The sequence below is a fragment of the Lipotes vexillifer genome, unplaced genomic scaffold (assembly GCF_000442215.2).
Source record: "Lipotes vexillifer unplaced genomic scaffold, Lipotes_vexillifer_v1.1 scaffold916, whole genome shotgun sequence".
Lineage (NCBI taxonomy): Eukaryota > Metazoa > Chordata > Mammalia > Artiodactyla > Lipotidae > Lipotes > Lipotes vexillifer.
The window spans coordinates 1,843,757-1,869,464 of record NW_006798383.1 but is presented as its reverse complement, the minus strand read 5'-3'; the positions used below and the strand labels follow the sequence as shown (position 1 = coordinate 1,869,464).

General features: G+C 40.3%; 1 protein-coding gene and 1 pseudogene across 1 annotated transcript in view; both read right to left on the bottom strand.

The window, feature by feature from the left end:
* LOC103090818 (BTB/POZ domain-containing adapter for CUL3-mediated RhoA degradation protein 3 pseudogene) overlaps window positions 1-195 on the bottom strand; it is a 915-nt pseudogene extending 720 nt beyond the window's left edge.
* Window positions 1-25,223, bottom strand: part of BTRC (beta-transducin repeat containing E3 ubiquitin protein ligase) — a 185,620-nt gene extending 160,397 nt beyond the window's left edge. Inside the window, exon 1 of the mRNA XM_007470457.1 lies at window positions 25,167-25,223. Within this exon, the coding sequence (XP_007470519.1) occupies window positions 25,167-25,214 (48 nt within the window). The 5' untranslated portion in view covers window positions 25,215-25,223. The remainder of the gene's footprint in view (window positions 1-25,166) is intronic.
* Window positions 25,224-25,708: the final 485 nt, after the last annotated feature.

Sequence of the window (25,708 nt, the reverse complement as noted above, 5' to 3'; positions counted from 1 at the left end):
TATGCTCCTGCTGAACACGGCCTTCAGCCTAGTGTCCTGCTTGCTCAGCGTCTGCATGGTGGTGTAGTACAGGGCTCTGCCCACGTTCAGCTTCACGTACTTGGAGCTGGGGCTCGTGCCCTTGAACGAAGTGGTGTGGGTCGCAGCCACTGGTACTGCTGAGCTCACCACACTTTCTCCTGATACCTCTTCCATGAAAAGCTGGAGGACACTGGATTCTCCAAACCCGGACTGAGAGACACAGGAAACACCCAGCTCGCATGAGCCTGGGGGCGAGGCCTTCGCTCATTTTTAAAAGGAAGAAGTCATAGTCTATGATTCAAACAAGGCCTTTTGCCCAAAGTGTACTACTACTGATCTAAAATGACCGCAAACCACTGTTTTTTGAACGAGCTAAGTGGGTGGACAGATTCCCAGTGTTGATACCTTAAGAGGATGAAGAGAAAGGGAAAACAATGTTTCCCAGCCCTCCCAGAGCTGAAGAGTATAAATAACTGAACATGGGCTTCCCTGGTGGCGCGGTGCTTGAGAGTCCGCCTGCCGATGCAGGAGACGCGGGTTCGTGCCCCGTTTCGGGAAGATCCCACATGCCGCGGAGCGGCTGGGCCCGTGAGCCATGGCCGCTGAGCCTGCGCGTCCGGAGCCTGTGCTCTGCAAATGGGAGAGGCCACAACAGTGAGAGGCCCGCATAACGCAAGAAAAAAAAAAATAAAAAATAAATAAATAAAAATAAATAACTGAACATGCTGACAGTGTTTAAGGCTCACTGTGATACAAAAGAGTGTATTCCAAATCTCCTAGATGTAAAGTGCACTTACTAGGGTAAATTGACATTGCTGGGCATTTGCTTGGTCATACTCTTTCTTTAATAAAACTGATAAAAGTAGAAACAGCATGGAAATATCAGTAGGATAGCAAATAAAGTATTAAGTGTATCTATCCATATATCCCTGACAAGTAAAATTCTATCATCACAGATAGGGATAAATTGTGGCTGCTTGCCTGGGTGGCTAGGGGGATTAGAAAATTAAGAACAGGACATTCCAGTAGGATGTTTGATACCCACCAGTCAAGTCTGTACCCTTTTTCCTGATACTACCAAATAACATAACATTTCATTAGCTTCTCAAAATGCCATTTTATGATGAAGCTCAGACCTGATAGTCATACCCTTATTAAAGTCACAACTACTTATGTTGAAATGGTAATTATCAACAACAAATTTTAAATTAAAATACATTATGTAACAACATTAAAATAAGGCTAGATCGGGACCCATGGATAGGATTCAAGGATCTCTGAACCTCTTGAAATCATGTACAAAAGGTATACACATGTGCATGTCTGGGGAGAGTATCTCATGACATACAAAAGATTTTCAGTGAGGTCCATGAACAGAAAAGTTTATGAAGCTTTGAGTTAGATGACCCCTCTAGACTCAAAGCCCACACAAATTTAGTGACATCTCAGTTAAAGCAAATGACTGACCCACTTATTAAGGAAGTAGAACTTTGTCTCCTTCTGATTCATCGCATTTTCTCTTAATCCAAGTTCAATAAAAGTCAGTCTCACTTTAAAATAAAAATTTTTTAAACTTCATGGCTTCAATTAAGCAATTAAAAATTCAGCCCAACAGTGCCCTCCAGGGTTTCCCTGGTGGCGCAGTGGTTAAGAATCCGCCTGCCAATGCAGGGGACACGGGTTCGAGGCCTGGTCTGGGAAGATCCCACATGCCGCAGAGCAACTACGCCCATGTGCCACAACTATTGAAGCCCGCATGCCTAGAGCCCATGCTAGGCAACAAAAGAAGCCACCGCAATGAGAAGCAGGCGCACCGCAACATAGAGTAGCCCCCGGTCGCTGCAACTAGAGAAAGCCCACGCGCAGCAATGAAGACCCAATGCAGCCAAAAATAAAAAAATAGTGCCCTCCAATTTCAAAACTCAAATTTTAACTACAATATATTCTATTTCTCAATAAGAAAGAGAATCTCTTCTTTAATCCTTTCTACCAGGCATCATTCTTTCTATGTTCTGGGTACATTTTCACATCAATTGAAAACAAGATCTCACTCTTACTGGTTTACATAATTAATTGGAATTGTTAGTCCAAATTCATCAATCCCTGAGCCTTTTTTATTTATTTATTTATTTTTGGCTGTGTTGGGTCTTCATTGCTGCACGCGGGCTTTCTCTAGTTGCAGTGAACGGGGGCTTCTCTTCATTGCGGTGCGTGGGCTTCTCATTGCGGTGGCTTCTCTTATTGTGGAGCACGGGCTCTAGGCACGCGGGCTCAGTAGCTGTAGCACGTGGGCTCAGTAGTTGTGGCTCATGGGCTCTAGAGCGCAGGCTCAGTAGTTGTGGTGTAAGGGCTTAGTTGCTCTGCAGCATGTGGGATCTTCCTGGACCAGAGCTCGAACCCATGTCCCCTGCACTGGCAGGCGGATTCTCAACCACTGAGCCACCAGGGGAGTCCCAATCCCTGAGCCTTGAGAAAAGCTACTAGTCAAATCCTAGTCTGGTCAAAGTCTGTTGACTGATTCCCACTCCTGCTTCATAAGTACATATTGAAAACACACACACACAAAACTTACTAATAAGAACTATAATTTACCACCAACTACTCATAAGAAATTATAGCTCTGCTGACTGGCAAGTAATTTGCAAAAGCAGATCAGTTTAGCTGCATAAAATAAATATCTAGCTGCACATACAAGCACTAGTCAGAGTGTGAAATTAAACTTTTTATTCAGAAGTAAAGAGCTGCTTCAAGGCTGTGATTTAGTCTGGGAAACAAATAGTAAGGTCATCCTTTTCTTTCTGATGTTTATAGCATTTCTAATAGGGGAAGCAAGGGAGCAGGACAATCTGGCCAAATTCCATAGAAGCAAAAATATCTCTATGACATAACAAATGTGCCACTTGCTTTACTAATTGCACAGATCTAACAGAACCAAGTTGGTGAAATGTATGCAGGGATCACTTAAATCCTGAAAGCCCCAAATGACCACAATGGACATCTCATTCGGTCAAAACTAAGGGATCAGTGTTTAAGTGAAGTAAAGAAAATCCCAACAAATATAAATGCCACAGTAAGTTTTAAAACAGCCTACAGCCATTTTCATTACAACACAATTGTGAATTAGATTAATGAGATACTATTCAGTAATTTAGCCAATTCCCATAATTTTCCCAACATTTATCAAAATCAACTAATACAAACTTCAACTTATTCCACTATACTATAACCACACTACTCTCATGTCTACCAGAGAAAGCAAACAAGTAGGAAAAAAAAAAAAAAAGCCCAAATAATTATGAGCAAATTGCCTTGAAAGGCCTAGAGAAGCCACAATGAGTCTCAAAGTGTGATCCCAGAACCAGCGGTATCATCTGGAAACTAGTTAGAAATGCAGATTTTCAGGCTCCACCCCAGGCCTATGGAATGGAAAACACAAGCCCTCCAGGAACTTCTGTTGCAGCTTTTAGTACCACAAGCCTTTAAAAACTAAACCCAATTATTTAAGCAGCTTTAGCAGTGTTTTCCACCGAAGATAAAAATTATAAAGCATATAACTTATAAATTAGAATGTAAAAAGTACATTTTAATTAGGCTAAGTTCAAAAACAAAAATAAAGGGACTTCCCTGGTGGTGCAGTGGTTAAGAATCCGCCTGCCAATGCAGGAGACACGGGTTTGAGCCCTGGCCCAGGAAGATCCCACATGCCGCAGAACAACTAAGCCCGTATGCCACAACTACTGAGCCTGCGCTCTAGAGCCCGCGAGCCACAACTACTGAGCCCGTGTGCTGCAACTACTGAAGCCCGCGCACCTAGAGTCCATGCTCCGCAACAACAGAAGCCACCACAATGAGAAACCCACACACCGCAACGAAGAGTAGCCCCCGCTCACCGCAACTAGAGAAAGCCCGAGAACAGCAATGAAGACCCAACTCAGCCAAAAATTAAATAAATTAACAAATAAATTTATAAAAAATAAAATTAAAATGACAAAGTTTACATATTATCTTCGCAAAATAGGAAACAGTCACCATTTCAAAGTCAAGAAGGAAAAAAAAACAAAAAAACAAACACTTAGAACTGCCTAAAAATAAATGGGCTGATTTTACAATTTCTACAGAACAGTGGACACCAAAACTATTGGGAGAAACAATGCTGGGAAACAAGTTATTTACACAGTTTCCAAGTTTCACTCAACTGAGCACTTATTAATTCCAAATATACCTTTACAATGGAGAAATCTGGTGAATACAGCCTTAATAAAATGATCAAACTTAGCATCACCGATAAAGGAACAAAATAACATCGTGCACTTTCTGATGTAATGCACTGAGAAACTACAACATATATTCCTGCCAAATTTTTTAACCTGAATCTAACCATGGACAACAATCAGACAAATCCAAATGAAAGACATTTTGTAAAACTTGCCTGGACTCTTCAAAAACTTCAATTTCAAGAATAAAAAGACTAAGGAACTATTGTAAATTAAAGGAGACTAAAGAGACATAACTATGTGTAACATGTGACTGGATCATGAATTTTAAAAAAGGAGGCTATAAAGTACACTACTGGAACCACTGGGGAAATCTGAATATAAACTATATATTGAATAATAAAATGTTATCACTGTTAAATCTCCTGAGTGGGATCTTGCATTGTGGTTATGAAAGACAGTGCCCGTATTAGGAAATACACGCTTTAGTAGAGGTGAAATATCATGATGTCTACAACTTTCAAATGATTTAGAAAGGAAAGTATAGCTATACAGAGAGGAAAAAAATCAAATATGGCAAAATGTTAACACTTGGCCAATCCAGGTGAGGGGTATATGAATGCTTTTCTCAATTTTTCTATAGATTTGAAAAATGATTGATACCACCCATTTCCCTCTTCAAATCCATATTTCTCCAACTGTATGATTTTCTTAAATTATTTATTTATTTATTTATTTGACTGCACCGGGTCTTGTGGCATGCAGGATCTAGTTCCCTGACCAGGGATCCAACCCAGGCCCCCTGCTCTGGGAGTGTGGAGTCTTAACCACTGGATCACCAGGGAAGTCCCTCCAACTGTATGATCTTAAGGAAGTAACTTAACCTCTCTGTGCCTCAGTTTCCATGTCTGTAAATCAGGGATAATAACAATACATACCTAATAAGGTGAGAGGATCAAATGAGTTGAGTGCCTAGAATCCTACACTGTACATACTGAGCTATAAGTGTTTTCTGCCATTATTGTTGTTATTTTATTATTACTACTGCTACCACAACCCAAGGTTAGAGAGACAAAGAAATGTAGCTTGGATGCTCACAGTCCTATATATAACTTCCAAAATATTTTCACTATTTATAATTTCACCTAGTCCTCACAACAGCTCTTTGAAGTAGGAAGAGAATTACTATTGTCGCTTTCCAGATGAGGAAAATGAGACTCGAAGGTTAAGCAACTTGCCCAAAGTTTTCTGACTTCTAGAAAGCAGTATAAGTGAGATGAGAACTAGGTCTTGTTTTCACTATGGCACAATATAAAATTTACATCCCAATCTTAACTGATTAGAAGGTATTTTCAAAGAAAGCACACCAAGAAGACAGTAGAACTCCTGGTACTGTCAGTTAGAGACAAAGGAAGTTATCACTAGTCCATTCAGCAAAACAGATGTCACTTTCCAGAGCTTTGATATTCTCCTTAAATACCCTTGAAAACAAGGACCAAAAAATATGAACTCTTATAAAAAGAGATTTATTGTATTTTTATAGCTTATTACATACCTTGTAACAATCATTTTGCTAAACGTGAACATCAGTTTTATCTTCGGTCCCTTTTTTCCTGGCTATTTACAAGCTTTGTAAGAATTGTTCCTTAATTAAGTCTAAACATAGCTTTATATAAATGGATTCCTGGAAATAAAATGTTCAGACTTAAGAAATGATTGTTACAGAGACTGTAACAGGCCGTAAAAAAAGAATGCCACTTTAAACAAAGATTTCTTATTTTAATTAAAAAGATAATCATCAGAACATTCCTACACTTAACAGAACCATTAAAAGAAGCTTCTTTGGAAAAAAAAATATATGTAGGATCTTATGCAGGCTTCCGTGTATAATTTGTAATATATTTAAACCAAAGTCTCAGTTGATCCTATGGTATGAATTCTTATATACTGTACCTACACTTTAATGATACATTGAAAGAGAAAGAGTTCCAAATGAGATAAACATCATTTCTAATTCTTTTTAACATGAATGCTTTCAAAAGATTATAAGTATTTTTCCATAAGGTATTGATAAAACACATTTAAGAATACTTAAACACTTTTTAACATGACGACATATAAACATATATAGGATCACACAGTTTATTGATGTAGTAGGTATATGTCAAGTAGAGGGACTATATCCAGTGGACTACTGTATAATCAAAGATGATACATACATGCATAAAAGGAGTTTCTATTCTCAAACTCTGATAAAAGCTGAAACAATCATTCTTATTTTCAAAACATCACACCTGGATAAGACTGGAGGGTGTGAAAAACCTTTAAAAGCATGATTTGATAAGGCAGGATTCTTTTCAATTAATTTATTTGACTAACTTTTTTTTTTTTTTTTTTTGGTGTTAAGCGGGCCTCTCACTGTTGTGGCCTCTCCCATTGCGGAGCACAGGCTCCAGACGCGCCGGCTCAGCGGCCATGGCTCACGGGCCCAGCCGCTCCGCGGCATGTGGGATCTTCCCGGACCAGGGCACGAACCCATGTCCCCTGCATCGGCAGGCGGACTCTCAACCACTGCGCCACCAGGGAAGCCCTATTTGACTTTTAAATTGTCCGTTTCTAACCTAAATCGCGTAAAATTTGTTAAGTTAGGCAAGATTCCAAGAGAGAATGAAGTAGATCCTATAAGCTGTCACTATAATTAACTGCAATTTGAAAAACAGATGCATCAATATTCCTGTACTTAAGTCATCTTTTCTAAATTACACTGAATGCTACACATGAGTCACTACTTGACTGCCTATTTCTGCACCAATATATTCCTGGAAACTGCTTCTAAGTGAACTATATTTTCCCAGGGAAACAAGTTCTAATCAGGAGGCTATTTCCTAACTGAGGACTTGGTATCAAAGAAAAGTACTGACACGCCTAATAACATCAAAACAAAGATTCAATAATTATAAACATCTATCGTTATTAAAAATAAAGAAATTACATTCCACCTTCATAAAATGGGAATGACATACCAATGATCATTAAGTGTGTGTTGAAAGTGTTAAAAAAAGCAACTCTTCCACATTTACTCATTAAACAAATTTGACCTTAAGCTAATAACCAACTAAAACACTAAACATTTAGTTAGCAATCATCGGGTTTGCTTCTTATAATACAGCCTTCTGCTTGGAATGATTTATGAAGAAGGGAGAAGTAGAAGGGGGCCAAACATATTACTCAAGGGAATGTCTCCTTTCCTCTAACTAAATTATTTCCCTGAATAAGCAAGTTTTTCAAAATTATACCAAGAATAGGAGATCAGTAAATGTTGATAATGATCATGATGACCATGAGTGTTTCTCACTTATTTTGCTTTGTTTCTAAAAACTGTAAGTAGGGACTTCCCTGGTAGTCCAGTGGTTAAGACTCCGTGCTTCCACTGCAGGGGGCGCAGGTCCGATCCCTGCTTGGGGAACTAAGATCCCGCATGCTGCGCGGTGCCAACAAAACAAAACTATCAGGTAATCAGATATTTTTCTTTTTCATTTGCCTATCTCCTCAGTTTAAAAGCCACAAGTGCTCTACATAAGACCAAATGCCACCAGAAAAAAACACTCTTAAGTCACTCTCTCATTCTGTCACAGGGCTTACTTGAAACTTTGTAACTAGGTTTCAAAGTACCCCTCACATCATTGAAAAGCCATGAACATTCATTAGCACAAACTCCTTTCTAAAATATTTACAAAAAGTCTTTCATAGAATGCTAATGTTACAAAAGTCTTTCATAGAATGTTTCACAGAACGTTACATCACTCTAATGACCATTCTTCTGATTCTTCTTAGGATGACTAGCTGTTGTGTTTGAGCCCAACAGATAAAGTCATCAAGAACTGAGGTATTCACTAGGGAAATGCAAATTAAAACCACGATAAGATACTACTATATACCTATTGGAATGGCTAAAATAAAAAACACTAACAATCCCAAGTGCTGACAAGGATGCAGAACTAGAACTCTCATACACTGCTGTGGTAATGCTAAATGTTACGGCCACTCTGGAAAATAGTTTGGCAGCTTCTTATAAAGTTAAACAACACTAACCATATGACCCAGCAATTCCCCTCCTGGGTATTTACCCCAAAGAAACGAAAATTTATGTTCCCACAAAACCTAAACACAAGTGCTTATAGCAGCTCTATTTTTAATCACCCAAAACCAGAAACAACCCAAATGTCCTTCAACAGATGGATAAACAAAATGTGGTACAATCCATACAATGGAATACTACCAAGCAATAAAAAGGAATGAACTATTGATAAATGCATCAACTTGGATGAATCATCTAAAAGGCATTATGCTGAGAGAAAGAAGTCAGTACGAAAAGATTATATATTGTATGATTCCATTAAATGACTTTCTCAAAAAGATAAAACTAAAGTGAGGGATAATAGATCACAATTCCCAGGAGTTAGGAAGATGGGGAGATAGTACAAGGTAGTTTTTTGGGGGATGATGGAACTGTTGTGTATCCTGATAGTGGTGGTGGTTACATGAATTCTGAGACCTGTACACTAAAAAAAAGTCAATTTTACTAAACGTTAATTTTTTAAAGAAAAAACCAAGACCAAAACATGCACACAGCAGACATGAATAAATACACGTTTAAACAGTAAAATGGAATAGGGGTGGAATGTCTATTCAATAAACCTTGGAAATCTGTGTGAATTATTTTGAACTAGAGTTTTGTTGTAAAAGTATTACCACCACTATATCCTTATGGACTAGAAAGCTGCTTCACATTTACCTCATTTAATTTTATCAATTACATCTTCCTCTGATGCTGTGGTTGATGCTGCTTTTAATCTAAGGGATGAAGATAAAAAGACCTTTTCAGACAATTTCTCACTCACCAGAAAGCCTGTGGCTTTGTGCCTCTCACTTGAGGTCAGCTTGAGGACCCTGCTCAAAAGAACAACTCTAGTCTATGTAATTGTACAAAAGACGAATCTTTCATCATAAATTTCCTTACCATTCAGTTATGCCTATTGCTTTAAGCAACACTTAAATGATTCCTCAAACTTCTCCCTTCATTCCTTGACATTACCTCAAGACATTACCTTAAGAACACTATGAAACAACTGTTGAGGTAGTCTGTTGTCATTTATCTTCACGTATGTAATAGGGTCATGGAATATTAACAATAAAAGTAATGTTAGAACTATCCACAACTTTTTCATAGCACCAGCAGGGACTACCAGTTTATTGTGACGTGATTTTAACATACCTAGAGTGGCCACATTTGGGGATGTTGCTATTGCTCTTCTACTAGATATATCTCTTATAAATGGCATTATCTTGTTAATTTTTCTGCCCCTATGGTTCACCAAATTCTCCAGCTGCAAACAGCACCCAGAAGTAAATTGTTTTTAGAAACCAACTTATTACTAATCAGTTGGAACTCAAAGCGATTCTAAGCCTCTGCCATGAAGTTTGTCTCATTCTGCCTTCACTGTTTTTTTCCAGCTTTACTGAGATATAACTGACATAACACTGTAAAAGTGTAAGGTGTTGATTTAATATACTTACATACAACAAAATGATTACCACCTGCCTCCACTCTTGAATCCAGTTAACTCAGCTACTTCCTGCTATGTTCCCCATGTACAAGGCTTCACCTTTTACTCTGGCTCTAGCCACAATACTTCCCCCACTCCCTCTGTGTTGGTACACTGGCCAGGACACAGCAGTCTAGACATTTTGTCAAAGTGTGATCTGAAAAATATCTCTATCAGAAACACTGAGATGCCTGTTAAACATGCAAATTCTTGAGGTCTACCAAATTAAGCGGAGGGAAGAGGAGCTGAGAATCTGCACTACATGTTAACACGCTCTCCAAATAATAAAGTATAGTACTACTGCAGTAGGCACTAATGAGTAGACTGAATTCTTTAGTTCCTTGCTGGGTATTCCAGTTCTGTTTTTGAGCACAAACTCGAAACAGAGGATTTGCCGCCTCTTTTCAGTACTCACTGATGTTGTCTGCCTACTGAATCTCCCCAGAATATCTGCACCCAGACTCCTTGTCACTATTTTCCCCTCTGAAATTATATCCTGCCCTTCTAAACTTCTCTGAGTCCCCAAATCTGCTTGGATATTTATCTGCTTGGTTCCCCACCAGGGAAACCCTATGTGTATATCTTAAATTTAGTCTCCTTATTAAAGTTAGGGACTATTCCAATATCTTTACCCACCAAATACTTGTTTTGCCATACCTACTGCTATGGCAACCTTCCCTTTAACTAATCGCCCTGAACACGCCTGACACCAGCCATATTTTACTCTTTTCTCTTTTTCTTTTCTCCTAGCCTACTCCAGGCAAACCTTACTCACTGTATCCAGAATATTCCTTGAATATCTTTCCTTCTTTCCATACCAACTGCCCTAGCTCAATCCCACGTGGCTTCTTGCCTAGACTATTACATAGTCTTTAAGCAGCCTCCCTGCCTGTCTGTTCCCCCTGTCCCTAGTCCAATCCATTCAAAGTCAAATAACTAAAGTGGTCTTCTAATCTTCTTTGTTGTTATTGCCCCCAGTGGGAATCAGATTCAGACGTAAATTATAGACCTTTCAGGAAAAAGTCCTCCCATGTGTTTATACTGAACAGAGGTCATGGAGCTCGGGTTTAAAAAACCTTTACACTCAACAACAAACAGAAAATTAAATTTTAAAAATAGCATCTAAAAACACCAAATACCTGGAATAAATCTAACAAAAGATGTATAAAGACCCCTACACAGAGAAATTACAGACCCCAAAAATGGAAATATATACGATTTTCATAGATTATAAAATTCAACAGTGTTAAAATCTCAGTTCTCCCCAAACTTATATATAGATTCAATGCAATTCCAATAAAAGTTATAGGAGGATGTTTTGTGGAAATTAAGCTGATTCCAATATATACGGACATGCAAAAGCTGAGGGACATTCAGTATCCAATATCAAGAACTGGTATAAAAATATAGTAATTAAGGGTTTCCCTGGTGGCGCAGTGGTTGAGAGTCCACCTGCCGATGCAAGGGACACGAGTTCGTGCGCTGGTCCAGGAAGATCCCACATGCCGCGGAGCAGCTGGGCCCGTGAGCCATGGCCGCTGAGCCTGCGCGTCCAGAGCCTGTGCTCCGCAACGGGAGAGGCCACAACCGTGAGAGGCCCGCGTACCACAAAAAAATAAATAAATAAATAAAATAAAATAAAATATAGTAATTAAGAAAGTATGATATTGGCACAAGGATAAATAGACCACTGGAACAGAAAAGTCCTGGAAACAAGCCCACACACATATACAGACAGGTGGTATATGACAAAAGTGACCATGCAACGCAACAGATGAAAAACAAAACTGAATTCTGTCCTCTACCTCACATCAAACATAAAAATTCCAGACGGACTGTACATCTAAATGTAAAAGGTAAAATATTCATGGAAAAGACTCTGACAAGTACAGGTTTCTGGTAACTGACTATACTGCTGAACTGAATGAATAAGCATTTTCAGAACTCTAATGGAAAACTGATGAATTCATAAAAGTGCTAACAAAAGATCAAGATAAAAAAAAATTAAGTGTTTCGGGGTCTTGAAGAGATATTTGTAGACCCATGTTCATAGCAGCATTATTCACGATAGCCAAAAGGTAAAAGTATCCCAAGTGTCTGGCAAGAGATGAATGGACAAACAAAATGTGATGTATACATACAACGGAATATTATTCAGCCTTAAAAAAAGAAGGAAATTCTGACACATGCCTTAACATGGATGAACCTTGAGAACATTATGCTAAGAAAAATAAGCCAGTCACAAAAAGACAGATACTATATGGTGCCACATTTATGAGGTATCTAGAGTAGTCACATTCATAGAAACAAAGTAGAATGGCAGTTGCCAGGGACTGAAGGCAACTGAATGGCAATTGCCAGGGACTGTTTAATGGGTACAGAGTTTTAGTTTTACAAAGTGAAAAATCTGTATTCAGTTTAGTGAGGGTCAAGGAAAACAAGTGTGTACATGAGATGGGATGGAGGGATCTGCAGTGACCTACAGCAGGATGTCAGAACCCTAGCAGGATAAAGAGAATGTCTATACAGGAATATGGCAGCCTTAGTAGCCCTGCACAAGGTGCTCAAGTCCAAATGGAGTGAGGAGAGCAACCTAGTGCACAGTATCAGAGCCTAAAATGAGAAGGGTCTTCAAATGGGGGGTAGGGGCAGCAGCCTAATATGGGATTTTGGAGACTGATACGGTAAGGATGGCATCCACATGATGGGTGTCAGGAACAGCAGCAACAGGAGAGACTGGTCACATACAGGGGGGATTTATTAAGAAATTATGTTGAAAAAAAAAAAAGAAATTATGTTGAGGATAATGAGAGCCAACTTATTAACAGAAAAGGGAGTTACAATTATGGAAATCAAATTATTGGATAAACCCTGTTGTGTTAGACTAGAATTGGAGATACCTATGTGAACTCATGGTTTTAAATAAATACGTAGATAAAATAGCGATATGTGTGTGCACACGCATGTGTACGCACGTTTACACATACATATATTCCCTATCTCTGTCCAGTGAGAGGACTTGGGAGGAGTGACACCCAATAGCAATGTGTATAACTAACACCCAGATATTGACTTCTATATATCATTCTCTAATAAAAGAAACCGGGGGAAAAAAAGAGAAATCACTGATTCCAGGGCTGGAGGAAAAAAGTACAATGTTCAAAGAATGACAGAAATACATAAAACAGACAAAGAAAGCAGTTTGAAAGCACTCTCACTGGCCAAACAGGGAACAATTTAAGTGTCAAAAGAAATAATGACTGGGCTTCCCTGGTGGCACAGTGGTTAAGAATCTGCCTGCCAATGCAAGGGACACGGGTTCGAGCCCTGGTCCGGGAAGATCCCACATGCTGAGGAGCAACAAAGCCCGTGCGCCACAACTACTGAGCCTGCACTCTAGAGCCCGCGAGCCACAACTACTGAGCCCACGTGCTGCAACTACTGAAGCCCACATGCCTAGAGCCCGTGCTCCACAACAAGAGAAGCCACCACAATGAGAAGCCCACGCACCTCAATGAAGAGTAGCCCCCACTTGCCGCAACTAGAGAAAGCCCGCGTGTAGCAACGAAGACCCAACACAGCCAAAAAAAAGAAATAAAAAAAAAGAATAGTAGGCAATAAGTAAAAGATAGTATTATAACCCATCAAATAAAACAGGAATTCATAAACTCATTCTGTTAGAAATAGATTGAAAATCTAATGAAGAATAAGATAGTTACATGGTTTCAAAGTACCTTCCCACAAGATACTTACTACAAAAACATTAGCTTTAAAGAAGAAACTGGCAGGTGCCACTTTAATCAAGTAAAAAAAGTTGTAAGACAAACAAAAATTATGTGTCACCCAACAGGAGGCAATAAGTAAAATAAAGCAATACTTCTGTGGTATTTCTGCCAAAAATACAGGACCCAAATCTAATCATGAGGAAACATCATCAGATAAACCCAAATTGAGGAATCATTCTACAAAATAACTAGCCTATAATCTTCAAAAGTGCCATAGTCATGAAAGTTAAAGACAGGAACCGTTCCAGACTGAAGGAGACTAAGGAGACATGAAAACTAATTTCAGTATGTGATTCTGGATTAGACTCTTTTGTTATAAAGAACATTACTAGAGGGACTTCCCTGGTGGCGCAGTGGATAAGACTTTGCACTCCCAATGCAGGAGGCCCAGGTTCCATCCCTGGTCAGGGAACTAGATCCCATGTGCATACCACAACTAAGAGTTCGCATGCCACAACTAAGGAGCCTGTGTACTGCAACTAAGGAGCCCTCTGCCACAACTAAGGAGCCCACGTGCTGCAGCTAAGGAGCTGGAGAGCTGCAACTAAGGACCCCGCCTGCCGAAATGAAGACCCTGTGTAACCAAATAAATAAATATTTTTTAAAAAAAGAACATTATTAGAACAACTGGCAAAGTTTGAATGGGGTCTAAGGGGTTAGATCTGTAATTGTACTGTATGTTAATTTCTGAATTTTGATGGTTGTCTTGTATAGAATGTCCTTGTTTGCAGAAAATATACACTAAAGCATTCGGTGATGATATGACAACTTACTCTCAAATGATTCAGGGAAAAAATATCATTTGTGTTGTACTTGAAACTTTTCTGTAATTGTGAGTTGATTCAAAATAAAATATTAAGAGAAAGAGAAAGAATTGCACTGGTAGTTTACCAAACACTAAGAATAAATATAGTGATGTTATATGTATGTGTATTTTATCCACAAACACACACCCCAATTAGGTTAACTATCTTAAGAGAGACTATTAGTTTGCCATGGCTACTTTAAAAAAGTACCACATACTTAGTGCTTAAAGGAACATTAATTTATTATTTGACAGTCCTGTAGTTCTGAAGTCTGAAATGGATCTCACTGAGCCTCAAGGCCTCAGCGGGGATATGTTCTTTTCTGGAGGCTTAGCTTGTCCTTTCCTGCTTCTAGAGGCTGCTCACATTCCTTGGCTCAGGGCTCTCTTACGGCATCTTCAAAATCAGCAACAGTGGATTGAGTTCTCACACGTCATCACTATGACCTCCTCTTCAGCCTCCCTCTTACACATTTAGGGTCCCTTGTGATTACAGAGCCCAACCTGGATTATCCAGGACAATCTCCCTATTTTAAAGTCAGCTGAGGGACTTCCCTGGTGATCCAGTGGTTAAGACTCTACACTTCCACTGCAGGGGGCACGGGTTCAATCCCTGGTCAGGGAACTAAGATCCCGCACGCTGCGTGGTATGGTAAAAAATTAAAAATAAAGTCAGCTGATTAGCAACCAAATTCCATCTGTTACCTTAACTCCCCTTTGCCCTGTAATTTAACATATTTCCAGGTTCTTGGGATTAGACTGTCTATCTTGGATGGGGGGTGGGGGGAAGGCATTATTTTGCCTACCTCAAAGAGTTTCCTTTATTCTGAGATTATGTGTTTTCTACTTCTGTGGCATTAAAAATCTCCTTCGTTCATTTATAAAATGGTGCTGACAGTGGTGCTTCTTGTTCAAGTATTTGTTGTGTAAGAAAATAAACCGTTAACCCTGTAAATACTGTGTAGGTATTTTGTAGTCACAAAATCTTGTGACTTTTTTACTGATCTCTTAAATGAAAAAAATCTGAAAACAAAACACACATTCCTACAAAAGAATCATATATTTGTTGAAAGATTTGTATTGTATTTTTCAGAATATAGGGAATAGATCAATAAGAAAAAGGCAGACAATCCAATTAAAAAAAAAAAGAAATGACCAAGCCCTGAATAGACACTTCAAAAAAGAGGATATCTAAACAGCCAGTAAACCTAAAAAAGCCAAAAACCTCAATAATCTTTTTAGGTGCTTGATTACAGCAGTCATTAAGGAAATGCAAATTAAAACAGTCAAATAATACCATTCACCCACTAGTATGGCTGAAGTGAAAAAAGACAGTAGCAAGTAAATGTTACAGGAATGTACAGCAACTGGAACTCATATGGTGCTGTAGAAAGTATGAAATGGAAAAAATTCACAGACTCTACTAAAGCTAAACATTTTTCATACCCTATGACCCAGCAATTCCACTCCTAGGTATATACCCAAGAGAAATATGTACATATGTACAAGAAAAGACACATACAAGATTATTCATAATAGCACAATTCACAGTAACCCAAAACTGGAAATAACCCAAACGTCCATCAACAATAAAATGGCTAAAAATTTGAAGTATATTCACACAGTGGAATACTGCATAGCAATAAAAATGAACATACTACACCTAACACAGCAACCTGAATGAATCTTCTTATGTGGGACAAAAGATGCCAGACACTAGAGAATATATACTGGAGTGATTCCATTTATGTGAAGTTAAATACCAGTAAAGGCAAAAACTAATCTACAAATATAAGATAATAGTTACACAGAAGTGACCACTGGGTAAACATTCAATGAGCTGTATACTTATGATTTCTTTAAAAAGTATACTTATTTTACTTCAATAAAAGCTTATATAGACACATACCAAGTACACTATATTATTCTTAAATACAAACTGGATTCAATCCAAACTCCCTAAGCTCCCAATCTATCTTTTCCTTCTTGTCTGCTATTCACCTTATGTTCAAATCATACACATCTACTCACACTGTGCTGGCCATCTCCTGATCTTCTGGCCTCTACCTAAACTACTCCCTCTTCCTGGAACTTCCCACTTCAGAAACAAGTCTGTCAAAATCTATCTATTCCACAAGACCAATATGAAGCTCTCTTCTTCAAACCTTCCGAAGATCTTTCCAGTTAAAACTAATTTCCCCTCCCTTAACTTCTATAGCACTTTGTGCCTCTATTTTGGCACTTACCAAAGTGTGCCTTAAGAGATATTTATAAATGCCTATCTTCTCAACAGACTGTGAAGTTCTAGAGAAGACAGAAGTTTTATAATACTTAACTTTGTGTCTTCATCCCCTCCTGCCCCTATAACCACCTCCCTCCACATGTAACATAATGTTTTGCACTCGGTTTATGTTTATATTTTTATCAAATCACACGGCATGCCTCGTTTTCAGTTGTCAACTCACTCATTTTGTCAAGTACTACTTAACAGGAAAATGCAGTGCTCCAGCACAATTTAGGACCATAGAGTTCTAAATTTCCAATGAAAACTTGGATACATATAGGAGTTTAAGTAGCATAATTTATCAATTAACACATTATACATGGCAATTTACAATTTAAAATGAACTGAGGCGGGGGGAAAGAAAGAGAGACCCTTCTTAACTAGGTAAGACTAACAATTAATACTTTTCGGTTAAGAAAATGAGCTCAGAGTGAGTTGTCTATTCAAACCACCACTGTCAGTCCACTGGCCAGTATACTTGCTACACTGTAGTCCATGATCAAGTGCAGGTCTTCATTTGGGGTACTTGTTTTATAAATGTATACATTAAATATATTAAATTTTAATTTTTCTGATTAAAAACAATACATATTCACCGTCAAAAATGTAGAAAACATTAAGGAATATATAGAAAATAAAAATCGGGGCTTCCCTGGTGGTGCAGTGGTTGAGAATCTGCCTGCTAATGCAGGGGACACAGGTTCGAGCCCTGGTCTGGGAGGATCCCACATGCCGCGGAGCAACTAGGCCCGTGAGCCACAACTACTGAGCTTGCGCGTCTGGAGCCTGTGCTCCGCAACAAGAGAGGCCGTGAATAGTGAGAGGCCCACACACCGTGATGAAGAGTGGCCTCCGCCTGCCGCAGCTAGAGAAAGCCCTCGCACAGAAACGAAGACCCAACACAGCAAAAATAAATTAATTAATTAATAAACTCCTACCCCCAACATCTTCTTAAAAAAAAAAAAGAAAAAGAAAATTCACCTAAGTGATGCTTTTTTTGTGTTTCCTAATACATCTTCTGATGCCAAATATTTTGAAATATTACCCATAATCTAACATTTCACAAAAAAACACATTAACAGTTTAGTGTAGTACTTCCTAAGTACAAGGATTTACATATCCATGCTGCAAAAACATTATCCACATGCTACAATTCTGCTTCCATGACTTTTCAGTGAAAGCCTGAAAGTCCCCCAGACATCAGAAAATATCGTTGCAGCCTTAAGTTTACATTCAGAGAAGGAGCTTAAGAGCTCTGAACGTAATACCAAGGGCATTATGTATGACCTTGATTCAAATTCTGTTACAGTTCAAATTCTGTTACAAATGCTACTCCAGTGACATCAACCTTACCCTTCCCAAGTACAGAAAAAAAGAACTGTGATATTGATGAACTTTCCAGGGCATCACTGTGGATTAAAGACAAGATTCTGATTATTTCTTTACACTTTTTTTTTTTTCTACATGACATAATACAAAGACAACTGCTGTATTAAATTGTGATTCTGGAAGTATCCAACCAATAGGTGTTGTTCAGTAACCAAAATGTGAAAGTGCTAATCAGAATAGTGCCAACAAGGGAGAGCAGAAAGAAAGCACAACAGTTGTAATAGTAAGCATTTTATCATTCTTCTATAAATCAAGTATATTAGATTATTATTACTATAGTAAATTATTGTGCAAGTTGCTCTCTCTTCCACTCCTTCTATGGGCAGAGTATACTTTCCCACCTCTTGACTTGACCATGTGATTTACTTTGGTTAATGGAATATCAGCTGGTATAATACAACCAATGACTGAAAGGCACTTGAACAACTGGGCTTGCTCTTTTGTGCCTCTACTATAGCTATGAGGACAGCTCTGCCTGGGAAGTCACTGCCTCTACAGTCTGAGTCCCAGAATAACATGTGGAACAGTCCTGAGTGAGCAGCCAAATCCAGAGTGACCCAACAAAATTCAGTCTATGTCATCCAATACTCAGCAAATCCACATATTCATGAGAATAAATAACTATCATTATATTGCCATGACATTTTGTGGGTCTTTATTACTCAGCAATAGCCAATTGATACAATGATACTGTGACAACTCCGTTTCCTCAGTAATTCAAATGATCAGAAATCTATATATAGGGCTTCCCTGGTGACGCAGTGGTTGAGTCCGCCTGCCGATGCAGGGGACACAGGTTTGTGTCCTGGTCCAGGAAGATCCCACATGCCGCAGAGCGGCTGGGCCCATGAGCCATGGCCGCGCTGAGCCTGCACGTCTGGAGCCTCTGCTCCACAACGGGAGAGGCCACAGCAGTGAGAGGCCCGCGTACCGCAAAAAAAAAAAAAAAAGGTAAAAAAAATAAAATAAAATAAAATAAATCTATATATAAGTCTGGACAGTAACTCTCCACTCCGGCCCATCGGACCAGCAAAGAAATGTGCCATCATATTCCATTGTTTCTCTACTCTTCAAGAATGAAACACAGTGCAAGTGAGGGTCTCAAGTCAGACTGCCTGGGTTTGATCTCAGGCTTCTTGCTAAGCAGAGAGACTTTGTGCAAGTTACTTAACCTCTCTGGAAACAGTTTCCTCATCTGAAAATGGGAGTAACAATAGTACTGAATCTATCTTACAGGATTATTGGGAAGATTAAATGAAATAATAGTATATGTAAAGAATTTAGAATAGCAAACAGTAAACACTAAGTAAATACATATTAGCTATTCATGGCTGATCATATTAAAAAAAAACAAAGAAAAATAAATAAACACAACCCTCCCATTTCTACTGTGGTTATCCTATTATTGACACAGACACAGTCAGGTCAGGTCAGTCACAAGCCTAGGAATAGGAAGGCAAGTATACCCTGAAGGGAGAGCCAAATCTCAGAAAGGAGCAAGACCTCAGAAGGAAGTTCCAACTCAAAGCATTCACCTTCAGCAGGCAGGAATTCTCTCCCAGCTCTGTGGCTTTTGCTCCCCTGCTCCCCTGCTCCCCATCCTCACCCTGGCCACATACAAAGGCAATCCAGGAACTATGATTGTAGTGCCCCAGAGAACAAATCATATTCTTAGTTCAAAATTACTCTCAGTATCTATTCCTCTGTTGTTATCTCTGAGTCTTCTGTAAAATGTTCTAGCTCTGTTTTCAATCAGGCTTCAGAAATCTAAAGGGAATTATCCAGAGATTGCCCAGTACAAGGTGAATCTTACAGAATACTAGTTGAAATGGTAAGATCTCTTTCCCATAGAGATTTTCCCCTCCTCCACTGCCAGTTAGGATGCTGGGATTGATTTATTAAAGAAGAAAGCAGTTTTCTTTATAGTGACCAAGTTGTTAAACATTGGTGAATATTTTCTACTTTATCCACAGTGAATTCTTATTATATACATTTAGAAAGCACCTTCATGCTGTATTAAAATATTGCTAGAAAGCACATGGTATTTTTAAATATTTTAATACCACAAAGATCCTTTTTTCTTTCTTCATTCGCATTCTTTTTTTAATTGTAATGTCATTTACCACAAATAATTTTATCTATACATGATCAAGATCTTACATAATGTACCATCTCCCTTTAGAAAGGGAAAAAAATTCTTAACCAGTTATTTTCTTTTAGGGTTTAAACAATACACAAAAAATACAGAATAACAAGTAGTCTCCTTTGAAAGTTCATTTTCTAATTTAGCAATAAAAAATTTCTGGCAGGGCTTCCCTGGTGGTGCAGCGGTTGAGAGTCCACCTGCCGATGCAGGGGACACGGGTTCATGCCCTGGTCCGGGAAGATCCCACATGCTGCAAAGCGGCTGGGCCCGTGAGCCACGGCCACTGAGCCTGCGCATCCGGAGCCTGTGCTCCGCAACGGGAGAGACCACAACAGTGACAGGCCCACGTGCCGCAAAAAAAAAAAAAAAAAATTTCTGGCAATCATTCAAAGTAGAAGAATTTTTACTCCAATCTAATAATTCACTTCCAATAATTTATTATGTACATTACAAACATGAATCAAGAAAATGAGCGCAGAGAATTATCATTAATTTGTAATTCCATACCCCAATACCTATATGAGTATTCAGAAAAGAAACTGAAGGCTAATTTAAATTGAGAACAGGTAACAGATATATAGAAATTCTGACAAACTAAGAACTAGTTTCAAATGTCCATCCAACCAGCTGGTAATCAATCTCACTGATTTAAAGAAAAGCCCATCATAGTGAGAAATCTGAATACTTATTTTAAAATGCAGTTTCTTGCTTTTAGATACATATGGTTCTCAGGCAAAAAAGAAAAGTTCCTGAATCCTATCAATTCATCCAGTATTATCTCTACAGTAACATTATTAAGACAAGTCATGCAGGAGATCATGTTAGTTCCTTAAGAAGTTAACCTCAAAAAAGAGATGCCTCCAAAGCATTCCTAGTGTTATTACCCACAAATTTGGCTGATCCCATTTGTATTTTTATCCTAAGCATCCAACTAGAATAGCATCTGTGGAAGCCAGTCTCAAAAGGGCATGGCCCCCAGCAGTTTCTCTCTGTTTATGCATACCTCTCTTCTTGTCTACAGGTAGAGATTATTTTCCCTCCCTCTGACTCTGGGCTGGCCTTGACCGTCTTTAACCAATGGCAACATTCTCAACTTCCAAACCTAGGACTTAGGAGAATTGGCTGACTGGTTTCTACTTCCTATCTCCTGGAATGCTCCTTCTTAGACACCAGGCATCATGCTTTAAGGAAATTGAAAGGCCATGTGGAGAAAGGAGGCCCACATAAAAGAGGACAGAAAGCCTTACTGCTAGCTGAACTTTCAGCCAGTGGCCAGCCATGACAGAAGGTGGCCATTTTGAACATTCCAGCCACACTGGCACCCCAGCCAACACCAAGTGAAACAGAAAATGCATCAGTCAACCAGATTTATCTTTGTTACACAGCAAGTTACCCTTTACACTTTCACTTATCTTTCAATTCTTTAAAAAACTATTTTATATGTCCTAAAATTATTTCATGCATGTGTCAAATTTTCCCAGTTCTAAGATCCTGGGATTGGTTTATCCTGTCCATTTAAAAATAAACTTCAGGGACTTCCCTGGTGGTGCAGTGGTTAAGAATCTGCCTGCCAATGCAGGGTACACGGGTTCGAGCCCTGCCCCGGGAAGATCCCACATGTCATGGAGCAACTAAGCCTGTGCGCCACAACTACTGAGCCTGCGCTCTAGAGCCCACGAGCCACAACTACTGAGCCCGTGTGTCACAACTACTGAAGCCCGTGTACCCAGAGCCTGTGTTCCACAAGCCACCGCAATGAGAAGCCCGTGCACCGCAACGAAGAGTAGCCCCTGCTCGCCACAACTAGAGAAAGCCCGCGTGCAGCAACGAAGACCCAATGCATCCAAAAAAAAAAAACAAAAAACCTTCAAATTCATCCCTCAACTTGTAATATACACAGATAGGATACAGAAGGACAGACAGATAGATATATCTCAAAAATCCAAAGGTAAACTTTAAGTCTAGACCATGTGTGAATTATGGTCAAATCTGAATTACCAGTCTCATTGATAAGATTTTATTATAAAATTTCTAATCAAAGTACTATGTCAATATAATAATGAACAAAATTCATGAAAGAGAATATCATTTCATGCTGCTATTTTAAACAAATTTTACATTTTCTTTTTTCTTTTTTTTTTTCTTTTTTTTTTTGCAGTACGCGGGCCTGTCACTGTTGTGGCCTCTCCTGTTGCGGAGCACAGGCTGCAGACGTGCAGACTCAGCGGCCATGGCTCATGGGCCCAGCTGCTCTGCAGCATGTGGGATCTTCCCGGACCGGGGCACGAACCCATGTCCACTGCATTGGCAGGTGGACTCTCAACCACTGCGCCACCAGGGAAGCCCTACATTTTCTTAAACAGTGGAAATCAGGCATCGGTATAAAAATTATTATTCACAACTCACAACTGAAGGAAGGGATAAGGACAAAATAAAGCCGAATACTATCAACAACTTCAATTTGATTAAAAGGATAATCCTTCCATGTGTACTGTGCACTAATTACTAGGTGCAAACACAAATAAAATATCTTCCTATCTCAATTGACTAAGGAAACAGACATGTCATTTTTTTTGCGGTACGCGGGTCTCTCACTGTTGTGGCCTCTCCTGTTGCGGAGCACAGGCTCCGGACACGCAGGCTCAGCGGCCATGGCTCACGGGCCCAGCCGCTCCGCGGCATGTGGGATCTTCCTGGACCGGGGCACGAACCCGTGTCCCCTGCATCGGCAGGCGGACTCTCAACCACTGTGCCACCAGGGAAGCCCTAAGGTGTCATTCTTGGTGGCCCTCTTCCAGTTGGCCTTTGCTCAAACAGCAGCCACAATAGCAGGCAAGGTCAAAAATGAAAGTAACTATAGTAAAACTGAAGAAGAATTGGTTTCTCCCTATGGAAACTGACTCAACATTTAATAATGTGTGGCGTCCCAAAAGCTGCAAACTACTACATGGCCATCTCTAGCTCAACTTTAACTCAATCAGGAGACCATTATCAAAACAACTCACTGGTGCCAAGCAGAGATCAATTGGTTGAAAATGTTCCTAGGCTGACATCTAATGGGGAGTAAAGAAGATGATCTCATAATGTCTCTTTATGATCTTGAAATCACATTATTCCATAAACCTGACACATGTCAAGATTAGGATTGAGTCAATCTCTAAGCAGGAAAACAAAAATAAGCAACTGCCACTTTTCTGACTCAAGTCTAGAAGCTGGCTGTAGATACAAAGCAACTTCCTCTCACTTCTATAGTCCAAAAAAATTTCAAAGCCTCTTCTTAATATTTTAGAATTTCAACATTTGGTAGAAACTCAAGAACCTTCTTCAGGCCTAACAGAATTTTATTAAAGATACACTTGAACTTTAGTTAGGTGTTTCTGAAAGTACTAATACAAAGTAAGTAAAGTCATAGTAAATTTGACCAGTATTCTTATAAATGGGGCAGTTTAAAGCCTAAATTCAATTAGGTTAGTGTCCATGTTTTTTTAAATTTGTTTGGGTATCTCACGCAAAGACACAAAATAACTGACAAAAGAAATAACATTTGGAGTGACAGGTTACAATTACCTCTGGAAAAAGCAAAACTAGACTGCAAGTAATATCAACGTCTCAATGGCCACCTGCTTAGACAGAAGCAAGTCTATGCATCCCATCATTCTGTAACCACAAAGTCTGGTTTTACATCTAGGATATACAAATGAAGCATCAGATTAAAAGCATCAAATATCAGACTCCACAAATTTGCCAAACATACACATATCAAAAACAGAAAAGCATGATTCAAAGTTAAAGAACTAGATTCCAAAGGATTTAAACACACCCACAAAATCCAGTCCAAGTTCATACTGTGCTTCAGCCTAAAACTCAAAACTACCAATCCTGACATCAGCCATTCCTCACTACCTGCATTCCCCCTTTTATCTCCTGAATTTCTCCATTTATCTTATCACTTCTTATGGGTCTTTGGATTCTCCATGGCCTTTCCTTTCCCAGAAAGTAGTACAGCACCCGGTCCCCTCATTTTACTATCTCTACAATTTAGCACTAAGTTTTGTTTTACCCTATTAGTTATTAATTTTGCCCCTAATCTCCTGTACCTAGGTTTCCCTAGCCAATGAACCTCTCCTGTCTTCTCCTTTCAAACTAGAGGATGTAGCCCCTTTCCTGATATTTGTAATTCTGGTTCCTAGTCAACCCCCTTCCATTCCCAGAGACTGTCATCATAGCACTAGATCCCCATCCCCAGTCCTTTTCTTCCTAAGTAAGGCCTAGTCCTTTCCAGAGTTTGTCAACATTAGTTTGCCCAAGCTGGGACTGTACCCTGAAGGCAAGGCTATCTCTCCCACCTAACTCTACAAATCTATGTCTCCCACTAGCCCTGTCTTTCTCTCCTCTAACCTTGGATCCAGCTGCATCCAGCGCTGCCCGTTTCCCACCCACCTCCCACTCCCAATATCTCTCCTCCCAGTATCCCGCGCTCCCCTTCCCCACTCCTGAATGCACCTCTTCTCCCGGGCCTCACCCGTAACCCTCACACAAGGAAGGCCCTGCCAGCGGCCTCACGGCGTCTCTCCTCCTGGCTTCCTCCGCTCTTCAGTAACTGTCCCTACGCCCCTTTCCCTCCAGGGCCCTGCGCGCCGCCCAGAGCCCCTCCCCGATTAAGCTCCTGCTGTCACTTGGCCTCTCATCCACAAGATGGCGGAGCTGCTGCCCCCACCTCCGGGTCCTCTCCGCAACCCCTCCTACCTCCCAGGAACTCCCGTCCCGTCCCTTCAGCCGCCTCCGCCCCCGGCCCCGGCCTCGGCCCAGGGTCCCGCTGCCCCCTCCTCCAGCGGGATGGCGGCCCAGACCCGAGCCTGAGCGACGCCGCCAACGCCACCGCCTCCCCCGTTCCCCGGCCTGCACATTCTCCTCACCATAAACTTGAGCGCTTTTTCCTGCAGCACCGCCTCGGCCGGGTCCATAATCGCCAACGGCCACCGAGTCCGCACTCCGCCGGGGCCGCCCCCTTGGTGCCAGGCCGCAACCAACGCAGAGCCGGGATCCCGCCTCCTCTTCCTTCTCCCCGCCCTCTTACCTCTCAGGCACCCGCAGGGGGGCCAGGAAGGATCAGCTGTTCCGTGCGCGTGCGTGAGCCCGCTGGCTCACGGGATTTGTAGTTCTGGGACTTCCCGCCGCAAAAAATGAGGCCACACCGCGAACTGCAACTCCCGCGGTTCACTGCGGTAGGGTCGCGGTGGCTGACAAGCCGAATCTAGACAACGGGCAGTCAAGTAGAGAATCAGCGTATGGGAATCGTAGTTTACAGCTTCTAGGGCTGGGAAATGGGAGGGGCATCGGTGTCTCCGTGGTTACCGAGCGACGCCAGTGCCGTCTAGCCTGGCAATTGATATCAAGATGGCGACCAGTGCCTCACCTGTAGCCCAAATACTGGAAAAAACTGTGAGAGGACAAAGGT